Consider the following 18,212-nt stretch of genomic DNA (forward strand, 5'->3'; position numbering starts at 1 on the left):
CAAATTCTCATAAAAAGACCAGACTTAATGGTCTGACTGAGACTAGAAGAATCCCAGAGGTCAGGGTCTCCAGACCCTCTGTTAGCCCAAGACAGGAACCATTCCCAAAGCCAACTCTTCAGACAGGGATTGGACTGGACTACAGGATAGAAAATGATACTGGTGAGGAGTGAGCTTCTTGGATCAAGTATACACATGAGACTATGTAGGCAGCTCCTGTCTGGAGGGGAGATGAGAGGGCAGAGGGGGTCAGAAGCTGGCCGGATGGACACAAAAACAGACAGTGGAGGGAAGGAGTATGCTGTCTCATTAGAGGGAGAGAAACTAGGAGTAGATAGTAAGGTGTGTATAAGTTTTTGTATGAGAGACTGACTTGGTTTGTAAACTTTCACTTAAAGCACAATAAAAAAAAAAAAAAAAAAGTAGCTAGTGAGTCCACAATGTTACTGGGAACTTAAAGATGCAGAATTAGAAAGAATTCATCATAGCTACCCCAAATGTGTCTTAAGCAGAAGAATAGGGTGCATTCCAGCAGCATTTCATTTCTTCTGTAATAAAATCACAGATAAAAGAGATTAAAAAAAAAAAACTGGAAAATAAGTGTTGTCGAGGATGTAGAGAAACTGGAAAATGGTTTAGCAGTTCCTCAAAAAAGTTAAACATAAGAAAGAAGCTAAAGTCTCAGAGAAGAAACTAGTCTACAGGCCTAATGGCCTACATGAGCCATGGCTTCATCTACCCTGAGACCAGAAGAACTAGATGATGCCCAGCTACCACTCTCAACTGTTCTGCTCAGGGCCACGAAGGATGGACCCTAATAGAGAGGAAGAAAAACGTGGAACAGAACTTAAATTCTTAAAAAGTTCAGGCTCACTGGACCAGTTGAGACTAGAAGACTCTCTGAGACTACTGCCCGGAGATACTCTTTAAACCTTCAACCAAAACTATTGCCTGGGGCCACCTTTTAGTGAAATAACAGATTGGTACACAAAATAAAGGATATTGCTTGTAAGTATGGTGCTCCCTTAAAAAAAACATCTGTATCAGACCAACAGGTCAACAATCACTCTAAAGCATGAGAAGATAAAGGGGCAGGAAAACCGAGTACTGGAAATGGAACAGCTTGAACGCAATTAATGTCACTAAACGATTTTTGAGGAAATTGTCAAATAGGAACCTAATCTTCTCTGTAAACTTCCACCAAAAACACAATAAAATATTACCAAAAAAGAAAAAAGGTTAAACACAGAACTATCATATAACTCAGCATTCCACTCCTGTGTATATACCCAAAAGAATTGAAAGCAAGAACTTACACATCAATGTCCACTGCAGTGTTATCCATGACCGCTCTAAGGTGGGAACCACCCAAGTGTCCGCCAACAGGTGAATGGATAAACACAATGTGTTACGGCCATACAGTGGAGTATTAGGTCAGTCATAAAGAAAAACGAAATTCTGATACATGCTACGTATGACATAGATGAACCTTGAAAACATTATGCTGAGTGAAATAAGCCAGACACAAAACGACAAATATTCTATGATCTCAATTATATAGAATACCTAAAATAGGCAAATGCACAGAGACAAAAGTTTATTAGTGGTTACCAGGGGCTGGGGGGGCGGGGCGGGAAGAGAAATGGGAAATTAGTGCTTAATGGATGCAAAGCTTTTGTTTGGGGTGAGGGAAAGGATTTGGAAATGGATGGTGGCGATGGTTACATAACATTTTATGATGGATGTAATCCAAGACACTGAATTATATACTTCAAAATGGCAAATTCTGTTATATGTATTTTACGATAAAAAATAAAAAATAATAATTCGAATGGCTGTTATTCTCAACACGCCTAAGCTATATTGACAGCAAACCTCGATTGACCATTTTCATGTTCTCCTACAGAGATTTCCCCTGGAGAAATAAAAAATGTCTCTCCCTGACACCCACTGCGCTCATGGCAGGCTTTTCCATCTAAGGCAAAACTGGAAGCCCCTGAAGTCCCAGATGTAACTGCCTGACTGAGGTTCCCCTGTAGCTCTGGGGCACAGTGGTCAGGGTGCAGCGACCAAACGCTGAGGAACACGGTCCTGACTCTGAAAGCCTCACGTCAGTCTGTGACCCGGGTCCCAAGGTATCACTAAAGGACCAAGTAGCTTTAATGTGGGCGCTCTGAGCACCTCCAGAGAGACAAGCTGACTCTACCAGATTCAAAGGTTATGCACTGGAAACGGTTAATTTTATTAAGTCACAAACTGTGTGGGAAAATTCCAAGTGAAATCTTTCCAAGTGAATGGAAAGGCAGCTAGGTCTGGAGTCAGTGATGAGGTGAAGCGCACACCGGGCATTATAGGAGCAGGCTATGAAGGGGTAAAGCCAAGCACAGCGGAAATCAGAAAAGGAACGGTGCCCCTTCATGCTAAGACACAGAGGACAGAATGAGGGTGGCAGGTGCAGTAGGCATGGGCAGAGGAGTCCAGGGACAAGAGGTTGACTGTGTGAGTAGGTTAGAATTCTGAGGGACCTCATGCATGCGTTCCTTCATTCATTCATGGACACTGACTGGGCTCCTCCCACAGCCCCACTGTGCAGGGCCCTTGGGTGTACCATACAGAGAGGATGGCAGACGCATAACGGATAGGCTTGTACACAGAAAAGAGCTCTGGGTCTCAGGGCATAGAGGAGGGGTTCCCAGCCGGATTGGGTGAGTCAAGGAATGCTTCCCAGGTAAGGAGACATCTGAGCTGTCTGGAAGGATGAGGCAGCCAGGCAAGATGGAGCAGACAGAGGAGCGAGGACGTGGTATAGAAGGAAAAACGGAAGAACCATTCTAGGGTCTCAACCCAAAGGGTGACGACAAACACAGCCAGGCTTGGGAAGCCTGAAATGACAGAGGGTATGGGGTGGGTGGGGAGGGAGGCAAAGGCAAGAGATTCAAGTCCCAGAGGGGCTCTGAGAGCCAGAGAGCCCAGAAAGAGAAGGCTCTTAAAAATTTAATATTTCTTAAATTTAAAACATTACAAAAGAAACACACATTTGTGGTGACAAATTAAAATAATGCAAATGTCTAAAGAAAGCAGCAGATTACAACAAACTCCTAAACCTTGGAATTCCCTGAGGTAAAACCGTTAGCAGTCTAGGAAAAACAAAAAGGAGTGATTTTTAAAGGTAAAAAAACCCAGAAAGTGAAAACAGACTGTCATGACTGATGAAGGAAAGAAAAAGTCCACAGTGACTCAAGAAAATTCTTTGGAAGAAACAGAGGCTGACAGACTGTGGTGCTGCCCGCCGTGGGAGGCAGCAGCGGGTCCCCAGGGGCTCCAGGAATGGCCCCTCTTGCTCAACTGGGAGCCACCCACCTGGGTTCCGTCAGGGCCTCACACAGGACTGCACTCGTGCCAAGAATTCTTCACACATCTCTCACAGCTTTTGTTTTTGTTTTAAGCCTTCAATGAACTCACTGGGCACACTTACCAGATGTGTTTACACACAGTCCCTGCCATCGGGGACCCCACACCCCAGCTCTCAGGGCTGTGCGTGTGTATTTCCTTTTCTATCTTCAATTCTTACAACAACCCTTAAAGGTAGGCATTAAAAAAAAAAAAAAAGGTAGGCATTACACGCATTTTGTAAAAGGAGGAAATGGCTTGCCCAAGGTTACACAGGTAATGAACGGTGAGGTGGGATTCAAGATGCTAATCTCACATAAACACTTCCAATAGCACGTGATCAGTAATATGTCAGAGGCATGTGATAAAATTAATTTTGCCTGGAAGGGATGGGCTAGGGAAGGCTACAGAGAGGAAAGTGCATGTAAACTGGTCCCTGAAAAGTTGGGAGGCAGACAGGGAGGGGTCTTCCAGAGAGAAGAGACAAATGGAGGACTTATGGATAAACATCTGGCCCCTGGCACCTCACTCCTGGCAGCCTGTCTCCCCAACACTGGGAGAGGGAGAGGCCCCCATCATCGCTCTGTAGAATAGTCACCTCGGCTGATAATCCAGGCACACCTGCCTTGAATCTGACATGACAACAATGCAAAACCAATCCCCAGCCCCGTTCTGGGACCAGTAAGGACACTTAATACATGACATTTTTGTTATGCTTCATCATTACATGCAAGGTGAGAGTTCCTTCCCTGGGACTCAGGGCACCTAAATGTAGATGTGGGCCATCTGGGCTCCATTCAGGGAGCGCAGGTGAGAAGCAGGCTTGTCTTGGGGAATCTGGCCCCTTTGCTGCGACCACATAGTTGGGGCTGGGCCTGGAGCAGCCTCTCACCCCGTGGAGAGATGTGTAAGGGAAGAAAGGCTGTGATGCACCTGCTCTTTCCACGTGCAAACTGGAGGGCATAGCCGAGCCACTTGCTTGGATGAGCCGTCACTACCTCAGGTGTGTGTGCCATCTGCAGTGTGCTGCCCCTGCCCCTCCACACCCCAAGCTCTTTGGCCACTTCCTCTTCCCACCATACACCTCTGAGCCTCCTTCTAGGTGAAAGAGCCAAGTCTGAAGTTTCCCCTTCACTCAGACGCTTGTATGGTTCAGTTTCTTTCTTCCAAACCTTCCTGAGACTGCAGTACTCCTCGGAAGGACGTGACCAGAAGTGAATGAGGCATACAGGGCAGAGACGCACTACTGATTTATGCAAAACCATTACCGCCGTCGCCGCATCACTTTCCTTCCCCTTCTTGGCAGTCATGTATCCCATTAGCCTGTTTGATTGCCACTGTTCACAAAGGGGCACCTTCGCTGAACCATCTTCAGTGGCCGCTGGATCTTTCCCCCGAGAGGAGCTGGCTAATTTGGAATGTAGTCGTGTGTATGAATCCGACACAGCCTTATTCACAATTCGGTGTCCTTTTTTGTAGCTGCTGTTTATTATCACTTTGCCTTTCCTCTCTGGGAGCCATAACTCTCGACATGTTTGAGATAGTCCAGGGCACTCTTCTTCCTGGGCCTTCGGAAGGATGTACACAGGTGGTCAGGCTAATTCCTCGGCTGGCCACTGCCTGCTGCCTTTCATTCAAGGGAATCCCCGAGCACTATTTGCTCAACATATCTTCAAGGTTTTTATAAGCAGAAGCTTCTGCTAATTTTCTCAAGTTGGCCTAAGAGTCCACTGTAACTGTAACTGTAGCAGAAATTGGGAAAATTTAATAAATGTTGATCAGTGACTCTACCTTGCCTTCCTGGTTTCTCCTGAGTAATTTTCACAGACTGCTTTCATGCCAACCAATACAAATAGGATTTCTCACCCAAGCTTTCAACTTACATTTACAAGGTGACGTATCTTTATAAAATAGATACCTACTTCTCACTGATATCTGCCCATAAGTCAGACACAAAGACACACTTCTAAATTGTACTACCCTGAAGACTTCCTGTTTTTCTTTCACAATGTCTGGTACCGTAGCATCACACACCCACTCAGCGTTCAATACACATTAACGGACCCTGACCATGATCGACATCTTCTTATGCTCATCTCAGGAGCAGAAGTTAACAGTCCATCTACAGACAGCAGAGATGTTTTGTTTTAGTCCCTTCAAAATTGAGGATAGACTGTTTCCAACAAAATGTTTCCAACAATCCGAAACGCTGTCTTCGGTTAATGAACTTATTTCAGAGGGAGACATTTCAAGTTGTGAGCAATAATTTTTCATATTGCTTTAGGGGTGATAGGATACCCAAATATTTTTGCAAAAATTAGTAGGTATGGAAGTTTCTTGGTGACAATGCTTATAATGGCAGTGGCCTTAAACTTTCCAATGTCAAATAAGATGTCCCTTTCACTTTCCCATATCCATGCAGGCCAGGGAACACATAAACAACTGGGACCCTGCTGCCTGGAAGGTTCTGGAAGATATGCCCTTCCAATATGCATCACCCCAAGCAGCCTGGAATTCCCGAGTGCTGTTTATTATGTGTGCACATTCCCGAGCTCTGGGGAGAGACTCCTTCTCTCGACTTAATTAATTTGGCCCCATAGAGGCATCTTTTTGTTATTACTTTTTATATTTTTAGTAAGAAACAGAAAAAGGGAAATGCTCCAGTTCCCAGGTTTCTGGACATCTGACTCTCCCCTCTGGTAGATGTGGCTTTACCACTTCTCCCTTCAGTGGACAGGCACCAGGACAGCCTGGCTGTGGCCCCATTCTGCCCCCACTGCTCATGTGGGGCCCCAGCTGCCCTGGGCATTTCTTCAGGCTCAGGGTGTGTGTGTTTTGTCTCGAAGAGCTCCAGTTGCAAGGAGGTCTTAACTGCCTGGCTCAGCAGCGGGGCACTGCTTGAGATGATGCCCACAAACTAGATGTTGCCATTTGTCTCACTGCTTGACAGCTCCTGGGCACTCACCTGCTTAGGGTCTGTGGGCACTTCCTTCCAGGCCGGCTGTTTGGTGTGGAATTACTGCTGCTCTAGTAGAGCAAGGATAAGGATTGTGGGGTGTTTGAAACAATGATTTGTGCTCAATGTTGTATCACTCTGCCTCTCTTTTTCCAATAAAATCTTTCATAATAGATGTTTAAGCATAAAGATGCCTATAAAAAAGGTCTTCCTTCATAATTATGCTACAAATTAAATATCTGCCTGTCCTTTTTTTCTCTCTCAGTGGGAAGGGAATCTCCTTTTAAAGACAAGGGTCCTGAGAGCCAGGGATGTTAAGTGACTTGCTGGGGGTCACAGAGCTGGCTGGGGTGAAGCTGGCACCAGTGGCGAGGTTTCCTGCCTCCCAGGCCTGGGGCTCCTGGTCCATGCTCTATGCCTCTCTTCCTCCAACTCAATCCTCTCTCCTGGGCTCACTCCCCTATCCCTGTCTCATGCACTATGGCTGTTTCTCAGAGTTTACTTCCAGACCTTTCACAACCTTTTCTTCTTTGATTGACTCTTTGTGATCACTGTCTGCACATGTAATTCTTGAATCCACATTTTTGCTTGGATCACTCCTTTTTTCCTCCTTGGCCTAGGCCTTCTTGCAACTAAATGCTTCTGGACGTTCTTGTACCCATCAACATTTGTACCATTCTCCAAGACATGGAGCCTACAGCCTTGGTGTGGCCGTCAGTTCTCCCTTTTCTCCAAATCTAGGCTGTCACAAGTGGTCCTGAGCAGGATTTCCCCAGAACCTGTACCCAAGCTCCAGCCCTGGTCTGACTGTGCACACGGGAATCTCACCCACCGCCCTCCTGCTCCCCTGCCCAGCTGGCCTCCCCTCTTGCCCCTTCACTGCCCATCCAGCCACCATTTGTGGAAGAGCCACCGTGTGCCAGGCACTGGGCTGGGTGCCAGAGACACAAGAGGAAACAATATGGCCTCTGTTCTCAGGAACATCATGGAGGACCCATTCAAAGCCTCCTGCTATGACTGAGAGAAAACTCAGCTGGTGCCAGGCTGCCTGCTGCCCTAACTGTCCTCATGCCCCAGCCCCTGCTGCTCCTTGCTTACTTTCTCTCTGGCCTGGCACCAAGTCCTGCCCCACAAATGTCTCCTTGCCTCGAGAACACTGCACAGGTTCCCCCCACCGGTGCCATCTGAAACCTGGGTCTGTTTCTGCTACTTCTATTCCCTGCAGGTTTTATCTGTGTGCATCCCTCCCCATCACTGGGCTGTGGAGCCCCTGGAGGGTCAGGTTCTCCCTCCCTGGTAGAAGTGGGAGTCCTGAGGCTGGGACTGTGTCTCTTCAGACCGTGAGCTAGCGGAGGGAGGGCCTGCCTCTCCACTTGCTCTGTATCCCTCTGCGGTGCTGCCACTGGGAAGGCTGCTGACCCCTGGGAATTCCAGCCCTTGGGAGCCAGCACAGGACTGCTTGGAGGTGTGACTTCTGTGCTTGGATCCTCTGGAGGATGCTGCAGGGGGGCCTCAGGGAACCAGAAGGGCGTGAACAGGCCCAGGGGAGGAAATCTGGGAAATAATTACCACCAAGACAGGAATGACTATTTATTTATCTTTTACAGAGTCTGTTTCCCTGATTTTTCTTTTTCCACTAGAGCTACATGTTGCTATGGGAACGAGGATGGCACTGGGAGCCCATAGCCACTCACTGGCCTGTCAGAAGCCTGTAAATAAATTCTGCCTCACTCCAGGCTCCGTGCTGAGTGGTCCTGGAGGGCAGCTCAAGCAGCCACTTGCAGACTTTCGGTCCTGCTGGTGCCGGCTCCGGTAGACCCCCCGAGACAAGGCACCGGCTGACTGCCGTTCCATACACGGCCCCCACCTCCAAGTCCTTCCACAACATCCTCACTCATCTCCACCCAACCCCAAGAGCCCGGGATCACTTGATCCATTCTATAAATAAGAAAGCGCTGCCTCCTCCTCAGGGCCAGCCCCACACCCAGGCACCTCTGTTGCCACTGGTGCTTCTTGCTCCATTGCACTTCCGTCTCCACCATCGACCTGGCAAGGCGATTTGAAATGTCACAAAGAGTTAAGGTGCTTTTCACGAGGGTTGATTTCTATCAGGCAGTGAAGCTGCAATCCCCTGAAGGGACAGGGCCTGCCTTGGTTTCTCTCCTGGCAACTAGCATGGGCTGGTGCCTGAAGGGTGCCCACAGGAACCATCTGCTCATCAACTTCTGATGCAGATCACTGGGCCAGGGCAGAGAAGGCTCAGACTTGTGGCTTTACTACTTACAGTGCCTACTGAGGAGGCAGAGCGGCCTGGCTGGCTTTGTTTATCCATTCTTCTGTGGAGGGACCATGGGGTGGCTTCCTGTTTCAGTCTATTATGAACAATGCTGTTGTGAACATTCTCATTCTTGCCCCCTGAATTTGTATAAGAGTTTAAGAAACATACACAGGAGTGAAAATGCTTAAGTCATAGGGTAGGTATGCACGCATTTAACATTAGCGGTAACACCAAACTGTTATCCAAAGTGACTATAACAATTTATACTCCTACAGCACTGGATGAGAACTGCCCATTGTTCCACATTTTTGCCAACACTTGGTACTAAATTTCCTCATCTTTAGAATGAGGGTAAGAGTAGAACCTACCTCATGTATGGGGATTAAATGATGTAAGAAATATAAAGAGCTTAGAATAGGGCTTGGAACATAGCAAGTGTTCACTAAATACTAGCTGCTATTATCATAATTTATATAACATTGTAATAAATATTATTAAAACGTTATTATAATTTATCATTACAAGGTTCCTAAGCAAGGAGAGGAGTCCCTGGGTGGTCCCTGGGTGGTACAAACAGTTAAGTTCTTGGCTGCTAACTGAAACGTTGGAGGTTTGACTCCACCCAAAGGTAACTCCAAAGAAAAGCTTAGCAATTTACTTCCTAAAAATCAGCCATTAACTCTATGGAGCACAGTCCTACTCTGATACACATGGGGTCCCTATAAGTCAGAATCGATGGCAACTGGTTTTAAGCCAGGAGATGCTGAAATACTAGGTATACTTTTCTACTTACAAAGCTCTGGTTCCTGGTTTAAGAAATCCTCAATATAATGACAGAAACTCAGCCTCGGAATGCCATGGGTTCTTGATGGTGAAAAGTCGTTCCATTAAATCTTTTCCTTTATTTCTCCATTTGACTGACTGACTGGGAGAGGGACAGATGAATGGACAGGCTGAATGATTCACTCAGCTGACAGGCACTTTATGCTTTCCTGCGGCCAGGCACCACGCGAGGTGCAGGGGATGCAAAGATGAATAAGACACAGCCTCTCTCCTCAAGTACCTAAACTCAATAAGTAAAATGTAACCTTGAGCGCTGCCTACAGACTGTCAATACCACCCTCAGTTTGTGCTATTGACTTGGCAAAAGCTTTTATGTAGGTTCTTGTGAGCAGGAGCCCTGTCTTGCCATACTGCAGAGAGTTCATTTTTCCTACACTTCTTTTTAACTCCTGGGGATGCCTGTGCCCCTGAGCTCCCTGCCTACTGAAAAATCACTCCAGAACTTTCCCTCAAACCTAGGTTTTCATAAAAACAGCAAGTGTAACTTCTATTTCTTTTAATACCACTGACTGACTTTCATGGGTCCAGAGACATGATCTCATTTAGGCCCACGGTGAGTTCTTTAAGGACGCAGGTGTGTGCCTACTTTCCTTAATTATCCGAGAAAAATAATGAAAGATCAGGAAGCTCCTAGTATCGATTAAATTAAAAAAAAAAAAAAAAAAAGACAACAAAAAGATCTGCGAGAGGTACCTCATTGGAACCAGAAAGGCTCTGTGGCACAGTCACTGCAGTTGAAACTTAAGACTCACCAGGGAATAAAGAGGTTGGCGTTTGCCGTGTTGTTGACAAGGCCAGCTCCGAACCCTTTCAGACAAGAGAGGATTAGGAAGTGGAACCGTGTCTGTCTCCTGGGTGGCCCAGAGGAGCAGATCAGCAGCACAGGCAGCCGGGGAACCATACTTACTGACCTCGAGTTTGCTAAGTTGGCAACAAGACTACCATAAAGTGACTGAGGAACTAGCAGAGAAGATGGGCGTTTCCGGTAATAAGCGTAAGGGGCTAGGAGGCAGGGAGGAGAATCAAGAACAAAAACAACTGAAGGAGAGCAAGATGGGAGGCTGGGTGTGCTGAAAGACAAACTGACATATGTCTGCCATCTAGTGATAGGCGGGAGAGCAGACAAAGAACACTGGAGTGGACAGAGAGAGGGTGCGACAAGAGAGTCCAAAGGTAAAGGAGAGACAGGAGGCGTGTGAGGATCACGCTGCAGGCAGGGGAGATTACAGACGGAGAGGCGGGGGCCAAGGATGAGACACACTGGTGGGAAATGAAAGGCACGTGTTCTGAGAAGTGAAGATAAATGGTAGGGATGATGCCAAGTACATACGGAGCAGGAGGTCACTGAAATAAGTGGTGGAGTCTTTAAGATGGAAGCATTAGGGGAATTTATTGACAGAAGTTGTAAACGTAGCTAAAAAATTAAACGAATTCATTGCGGTGGAGCTCACAAAGGAAGATGAGAGACAGATGCCAGCAGCAGACATACCCTTCCCAGAGGAGAGGGATGAAATGCCGCAGGAAATCAGAAGCGTGCCAAAACAGGTGATCAAGAAATCTGAAGCTCCACAGACTGCAGGGGCGCTGGCACCCGAGAGCTGACCCTCGGAGGGAAGGGGGGAAATTAGCATGCAGCAGACAGATGCCCAGCCTCTTGGATGTAGGCAGGCCAGCGACTGGAGACTGACAGACACACATCTACGGTGGGGGAGAAACCCGAGTCTGTTTAGCCACTGGGAGACCTGCTTTCACTGGCCGCCTGTGTTCTGCCTGCCCTCTGCTACTCAATGACAGGAGGGCTGACTGGAGGTTGGGAATTTTCGCATTGCCACAGTCGCAGGCTGTCAACTAACTCGGCTCCTGGAGAGGAGAAACTAATTAAGGCCTCTCTCTAAAAGGTCAGCAGCTCTGGCCAGGTCTGCTCTGTCCTGGCCACTTACCACCTTTTGCCACAACAGCCCAACCACTAACTCCTCTGACTACTTGTCCCGCTCCCAGGAGCCCCTGCAAGCCACGCCTTCCCTCCAGCACCTGCTCTGACCCTCCCTTTCCTTGCAGGGCAGTCCCTGCCCACAAGAGTCTTTCCTGGAAGATGTGGCCAAAAGAGTTTACAATTCTGTTGCTGTTATGTTTCTATTTCACCTTTCCGTGCTAAAGAACAAGTCCATCGATGCTCCTTGAAATTAGAAAAACGTCTTTGGGTACACAAACATTCCATAGCTAAAGGGAAACAGGTCCTGGCTCTAAAATGAAAGCAACTAATGGCATTTGAATAGCTGCAACGATGGGTTCAAACATACCAACAACTATGAGTATGGCGCATGACTGGGCAACTTTTCCTTCTGTTATACACAGAGTCTCCATGGGTCGGAGCCTACCAGATGGCAGCTAATAGCAACAATGGTGTTTGGCAAGTGAGCAGGAGCAGACTGAGGGACCCCCTTGACCCTGTGCCCTCCACCCTACTTGTTCCTTGAGAGGTAGAGGCACCCTGACCTCTATTTCCGTTGGCATAGTCTGGCTCCCGTGGAATTACAGAGCAGGGCTGTCCTGTGGATCCACAAGACATGCTGGTTTCCTGATCTCACCACCAGCCTCCATTCCCCAACCGCTACCTACACATGAAGCAGGGAGCGGCCTCCTGTCTGTCCAGCACAGTTCTCCCCCAGGAGTCATGCCTGGCGAGCCTGAGTCGTCCTCCTTCCATTAAACCTCTGAACTCTGCCATGCTGACTTACGGACATTTCCAGAGTACTTGTAGACAGAGCCAGACTTCTTTTTCAAATGACAGAAGGATTTGAATGTACTGGAAACAGAATGTACCAGAACCCACTATGCTGCAGTAAAGACCGCTCTGAGGGTTTGCTATATTCTGGACGCCTACTAAATTCAACTTTTTTTGTGTGTGCCTTTTTGTGTGCTCTGAGAATTATGTAGTTTATGGATCTTGCTTTGTGATGCTGTTCATCGTTTATTTTATGGTTTGAGATGCTTCCCAGTTGGCAATGCCACATTGGGGCTTCTTTTTTTTCTGAGCAATAACTGAGTCACTAAGGCAGCTGATCAAGCTGCTTATAAGTCACATGCAACGGATCACCAGTTAATTAGTGACCAACCAGTCAATCCATTCAAACAGGCCGGTCCAGTCCCCACCAAAGTGGCTATGGCCCCTTGCACAGATATCTTTGGGAAGCTTCACCACGGAGAGAGAGAACTTGCATTCCAACTTCAGAGCTCTATAATGGGAAATCATGCCAAGAGCTTTTGAAAGAAAATGTCCAAGTTCCTGTTCCCCCCCTAATTTGGGACTCAGAGCAGGACTGGAAGTAAATCCTGACCAGGCTGACCCCAGCCCTGCTCAACATTTCTGATGTGAGAACGCCTTTCATCAAATACACACTTCAGAGTCTCATATAGGAATTAAAGAAAAAATTACCTTTCTCTTTTTTGTGTGTGGGGGGGGGATGCATTATATAAGAAGTGATCATGAATGAAAAAAAATTAATTTTAGCTCAATATATTCTTACTACATAAGATAAATTTCAATTGTTTTCTAGTTTAGTGATAAGTACATAACTAAAGTAGTTTAGGTGGTACAAAAAACTGGGATTTATTGGCAAAATAAAAAATATGATATTTGGTTTGGGGATCACATATTATTAAAAAGCAGATGCAAATTTACTTATGTTACATCATAAAAAAAAAAAAAGCTCTTAAGACCTGGTATTTCAGATTCTTGGATTTTGTGCTTTTAAAAATATCAACTGGTTTTACTTTTATGATTTTTAGGTTGTTTTGAAATGAGGAGGTAGGAGAAAAAGTTCCAGGCTTTCCTTTATAAGCTTTCCTCTGCAAGAAACACATTGTGGGCGTGAAATCACTTTTATTCTAAATAAGTAAAAAGGCAAAACGAATATAAATTATCACAATATTTTCACTTTTTAAAATGCTTTTTTAAGAACCAGAAACACCTCTGTGAGAATGCGGATTAGAAGAATGCAATGTATGGATCCAGAGCCAGTTACCTCATGTGTAGGAGGGACCCAGGGCGGAATGAAAACGTAGAGCCCCTTGTTCAAAAAGCAGAAAAAAAGCCTTTTCTTTCTTCCACAGTCTCTCTCACAACCTGTCATGCTGTTTTTTACTTGCTATTTAATGTTAGCTCCTTTGGGCATGAGGATACTCCCCGGGTAAGCAGACCTTCCTTAAGCACCCAGGACCCATCCTGTGACTTCTCCAACGGCAGCTGATCCTCCCTGTACCAGGCCAGGCACTTGCTAGGGGTTGAGGACAGCAGCAGCCATCTGACAGGGGTGAAGAGGGTGAGGCTGGGCAGGGCCACCAGGGGTCGGGGAGTGGGTGGCTGAGAACCCATCCTGGGAAGGTTATGAGGGGGCAGCAGGAGGTGGGACCTCATGTGAGCTGAGGTGCCAGGCCTCTGGTACATGCTCCATTGTCCCATGGGGGTTCACTTACAAAACCCAACTCAAAGATCAAATTACTAAGAATTTGAAGACGGTCACTGCAGAGCTTCAAGTGCTGGGCCGTCTTCTGGGCTCAGGACCTGTGCAACTGCACTGGTCCCATTCTCAAGAAGCCAGCCTGTGTAGACCTGAGAAGTATCACGTGAACTTTAAACTGCAGAATTATTATTATTTTTATGCTTCTCATTTACCTCTTGAATTTCAATCTTACTCTTCCTTATGATTCTGTCTAACTAGCAGCCCTTCAGGCGTACATATTAAACCTAGTATGACTGTATAAAACCAAGCTATTGGCCAACTCAAGTCAACAGTATGGCCATCTGCTAGACGCCAACCCCCATCACGAGTGTTTACTTGAGACCCACATGGAGAGTAAAATAGGTCAGTAATTGATTTATGGATTGATTATTTTTATACACAAAATTAAAGCAGATTCCATTGTCATCTTCAGTGGTGGGAGTGAATCCGGAGAGGCCTCTGTGAACCCAATGAGCGCCCACATTGTGAAGGCAGCTGCATGCCCAGCCTTGCTGGGTCCAGGCCTGGGTTACGCTTGTTGTCCTATGTAATTATTAATGGCGTCCTCCTTCACACTCACAAGTGCCCTGGTCTGGACAATCAACTATATGGCCTCTCCACTCACTCTGGCACTCATTCCTTTTCTGATCCAGAGGAACCCGGCACCTTCCCTGGAGCCATTTCTGCTCCAGAGAAAGCAGTAAGGCAGGCTGGAGGACTGGGCAAGTCACCTGACTGCAACATCTACAAACGGCACTTTCCATTGGAATTACTTCCTGCCCCTGGGGATCCAGGCCTGGAGGGAAGTGTCTCACTCATAAACATTTATGTACAGCCTGGCAAAGGACTGAGTAGACAGAGAAAACCAGCAATTGTGTACCACAGCCACCCCCTGAAATAGCTGTCATCTGGGAGGGCTGAGGACTTAGCCCAGAGATGAGGGACGGGGTGTCTGACCTCTCAAGGTCTCTTTGGTTGCGATTCAGCAGAGAGGATGGTAGGAATAAGCAAAGCAGTAGGGGTTGGCTTTCATTTGCTAGTGAAGAGACATTCAGAAAAGATAATGATATTCCAACTGTGCAAGAGCAGGACTTTCTTCTGTACCAAGCTGTCTGAACAACAGGCCATTAGCAGGTAGAACAAACAGTTCCACTTAACTCGAGATGTAGCATTTCCCTGTATATCGTGAAATATCACATGAGAGGAGACCCTTACCTCATTTGCTGTGTTGTGTGTTCCAACAATTCGGATGAAGGAGGCAGGCTGTCTTTCAAAAGTCACCAACTGCCAGGACCTGTGAAAGGAAGCACAACCATTTGCCGGGTTAGATGGTACGGTCAACCCTACTGACAGCCAGGGCCCATGGAGCTGTGTCCACCGAGGAGAGAGGATCTCTGCCCTCAGAGACCCGTGCTGTAGAAGGAAACCACGAAAGCTTCTTGGAGAGATGGGGCTCCATCTGATGTGTGGCTGAGGAAGGCAGGAAATATACAATGTCCACATTCAGAAGCCCACAATCTCGTCAATGAAGGCACCCCTTCCTGTCTGTTAATGTGACTGAGGATTCTTTAAGGTCCTCCTAAACATTACAAAGAAAGAGCAGACCAACTTTACAATGTGACAAGAGTGAAGTCAAATATAAAGTCATCAAGGTGGACATACATTTCCTTATCTACAAGATGGGGCCAGGACAGGGCCTATCTCAGAGGGTGTTGGCAGGACGAACTGGATAATTCAGAGGATGTGCCCAAGCAGGGTCTGACCTGGCCAGGGCTGTACGAGTGGGTGTGGCTCCTCCTCAGTGCAGGGCTCTGGCAGGAGGAGAGGAATGTAGGCTGGGCAGGGCAAGAGGAGGCCTGCGGTCTGGACGCAGGACTCTTCAGGCTGGAGTCCAACCTCTACCCCTCTCTCTCCGGTTTCCACCCAAAGGGTCTATTCTCAGGACCAGCCAGTCTCTGGGTGGTATCAAAAGCAGCCCAAATATTTCAGAGGCAATTCCTCATCAGCCAGCCCAGGCTGGACCAGCTCATCTAAACCCAGCCGAGCAGGCCCCAAACAAGCCCTGGGGAGAGGAGGCCTGCACTTGGTCTAACGCTCAGCAGCTCATCAGAATGCACAGGAGGAGTGCATAGCACCCACGACTGTAAGCTCCAATAATATTTTCCATAATAAATGTGAGGAGTTCACAGTTGTTGCCATCCCTCCTCCGCTCACACAGTGGAAATGCCAGCTGCTGGGAAGCTGTGTCCTGTAATTGTCTAATTACCATGTAATGCTACCAAAGAAAATACATGTATTTGTGGTTTGTCTTTCCCCCTTTGGTTTCAGGTGTTCCATCTTCTCTCTCACTATGAGCCTCCCACCGAGACTGATTCACTGCTGCCTGGACACCAGTCCCCTTAAGGTCGTTAAAAAGTCGTTACCATCCTGTGTGCAAAGTGTGTGCCTCTGAAAGCAGTTTTCTGGAAACAGAATAAGAAAAACCACTCTCTCTGTAAAAATGCTAATATTCATACATGAAGGTGGTGCCATCTGACCATGCCCAGTGCTGGACTCTTGGCCTGTTTGCTCATTGGGGACTGTTTCCCTCCCAGGCCCAGCCAAGCTCTCTCAGGGAGTCTGCAGGGGTGAGTGCAACCTGGGGCCTGGGGGAAGCTGGTAGGACCCTGTGGGGCTTCCACAGTGGCCTGGGTGTCCACAGGCCTGGCTGTCACTTCCAAGCAGAGCACATAACTGAGCACAGACTCGCGTCCTTCTTCCAGTAGGTCAGAGGACTGTGGCCAAGGCTCACACTGCAGTTCACACCACACAGTGTGTCAGCGTCCCATCCTCTTTCCCAAAGGAAGCTATCGCACACACAAAAAGCAGGTCCTTGGCCCCTTCTCAGACCACCTCTCCAGGAGAGGGACTCAGAACCAGGACAAGCGACTGCTATTAGGTTCAAGTCACAGTTTCATCAAAAGGAATGGGGTAAAGAGGGGGTGGGAGTGGGAGAGACATGGTAAAAAATTCTGTTCTTTCCAGCTTCCTAAAGATGCCTGTCAAAAACATCTTTAAGTGATTCTGGACACAAAGGTAAAAATGTACACTTGTAAGCTCAATCCTCAACAACATACTCGTGGCTCAGAATGTGTGGGCAGTCCCCGAATTATGGACCCCATGGGCCAACCCACTCCTTCCACAATGGGTCACGAGAGGTGAGGTTCTTGCTGGGAATAGTCCTGGGAAGATCTGGAGCCTGAACCTCAGCTCCCTTCTCTCACTTGCATGCTCCTCTCCTGGTCTCCCCTCTGCTCCTCTCCCCCTACAACCCTCCGCCCAGGGTATCCACAGGAGCTCAGGGCTTGGGCACCATGCGCTGGCTCCCGCCTCTGCTTGGGGAAGCAGGGATGGCAGGGTGGCAGCCTGGGCAGGAGGCAGCATTTGTAGAGTAATAAGATCAGAAGGTTTCAATTTAATACCAATCCTCCATTACGTTGCATTAATATCTAATCACATTAGAGTTCATTTTCACTAACACAGCCCAAGAGTTAAATATATGATTTCATTTCCAGCAAAACTGGATATCAAACCAAGGACCAAAGTATCAGGATGAAGGAAAGTTGGTTAGGATGAGGTAATGAACATCTCTCCCTCCCCAAATATCATATTCCATTTCTTCTGAGCTTCTTCAAAGCAACTTTAAATTCTGCTCGATGGAGAAATGATAAGGTGGCGCTGGGAAAGTCATCGCCGTATCTGAACCACACTTGCAACTGCTCTGCAATCTCAAAGGATGCTGCCTCAGCTGAGATTTCACATGGCCAGGAAGCCGCCGCCATCGTTTAGTCTATGCAAAAGCTCAGCTGCCATTTTTATTGAGCTTCATTGACAGCTGCATAAATATTCGTACTCATCAACTACCCAAGGTCTCTTCTTTAGTACGCCAACTCTCAGGAAAGAAAATGGAGCATCAGAGGCACGGAACCCACTTAGCTCAGAGCCGGGGCTAGGTGCTAGGGAGGAGGGCATCTGAGTAGGAACAATGGGTGTCAAAAAATAAATGTGGTCTTTGTTTTGAAAGCTTACTTTAAGACCAATCAACCAACCAACCCACACATGATTTGATGTCCCAGTCTGGCAGGCACTGGCTCTGTACTGGGCGAATCACTACCCTTTCCTGAGTCATGGTCTCGTTTGCCCGCTGTGGACAGAAATAATACCTCTCATCTGGTTACCCAAATGCATTCTAGAATTACATCGA

The 18,212-nt window shown here is 47.3% G+C and overlaps 1 protein-coding gene across 5 annotated transcripts in view; it reads right to left on the reverse strand.

The window, feature by feature from the left end:
- Positions 1-18,212, reverse strand: part of BTBD9 (BTB domain containing 9) — a 461,023-nt gene that overhangs the window by 17,315 nt on the left and 425,496 nt on the right. For all 5 annotated transcript variants that reach the window (XM_064285457.1, XM_023546092.2, XM_010587947.3 and 2 more), the window contains exon 10: positions 15,185-15,263. In XM_064285457.1, coding sequence (XP_064141527.1) covers positions 15,185-15,263 — 79 coding nt within the window. The remainder of the gene's footprint in view (positions 1-15,184; positions 15,264-18,212) is intronic.

Source organism: Loxodonta africana, chromosome 1, assembly GCF_030014295.1.
Source record: "Loxodonta africana isolate mLoxAfr1 chromosome 1, mLoxAfr1.hap2, whole genome shotgun sequence".
NCBI classification, from domain to species: domain Eukaryota; kingdom Metazoa; phylum Chordata; class Mammalia; order Proboscidea; family Elephantidae; genus Loxodonta; species Loxodonta africana.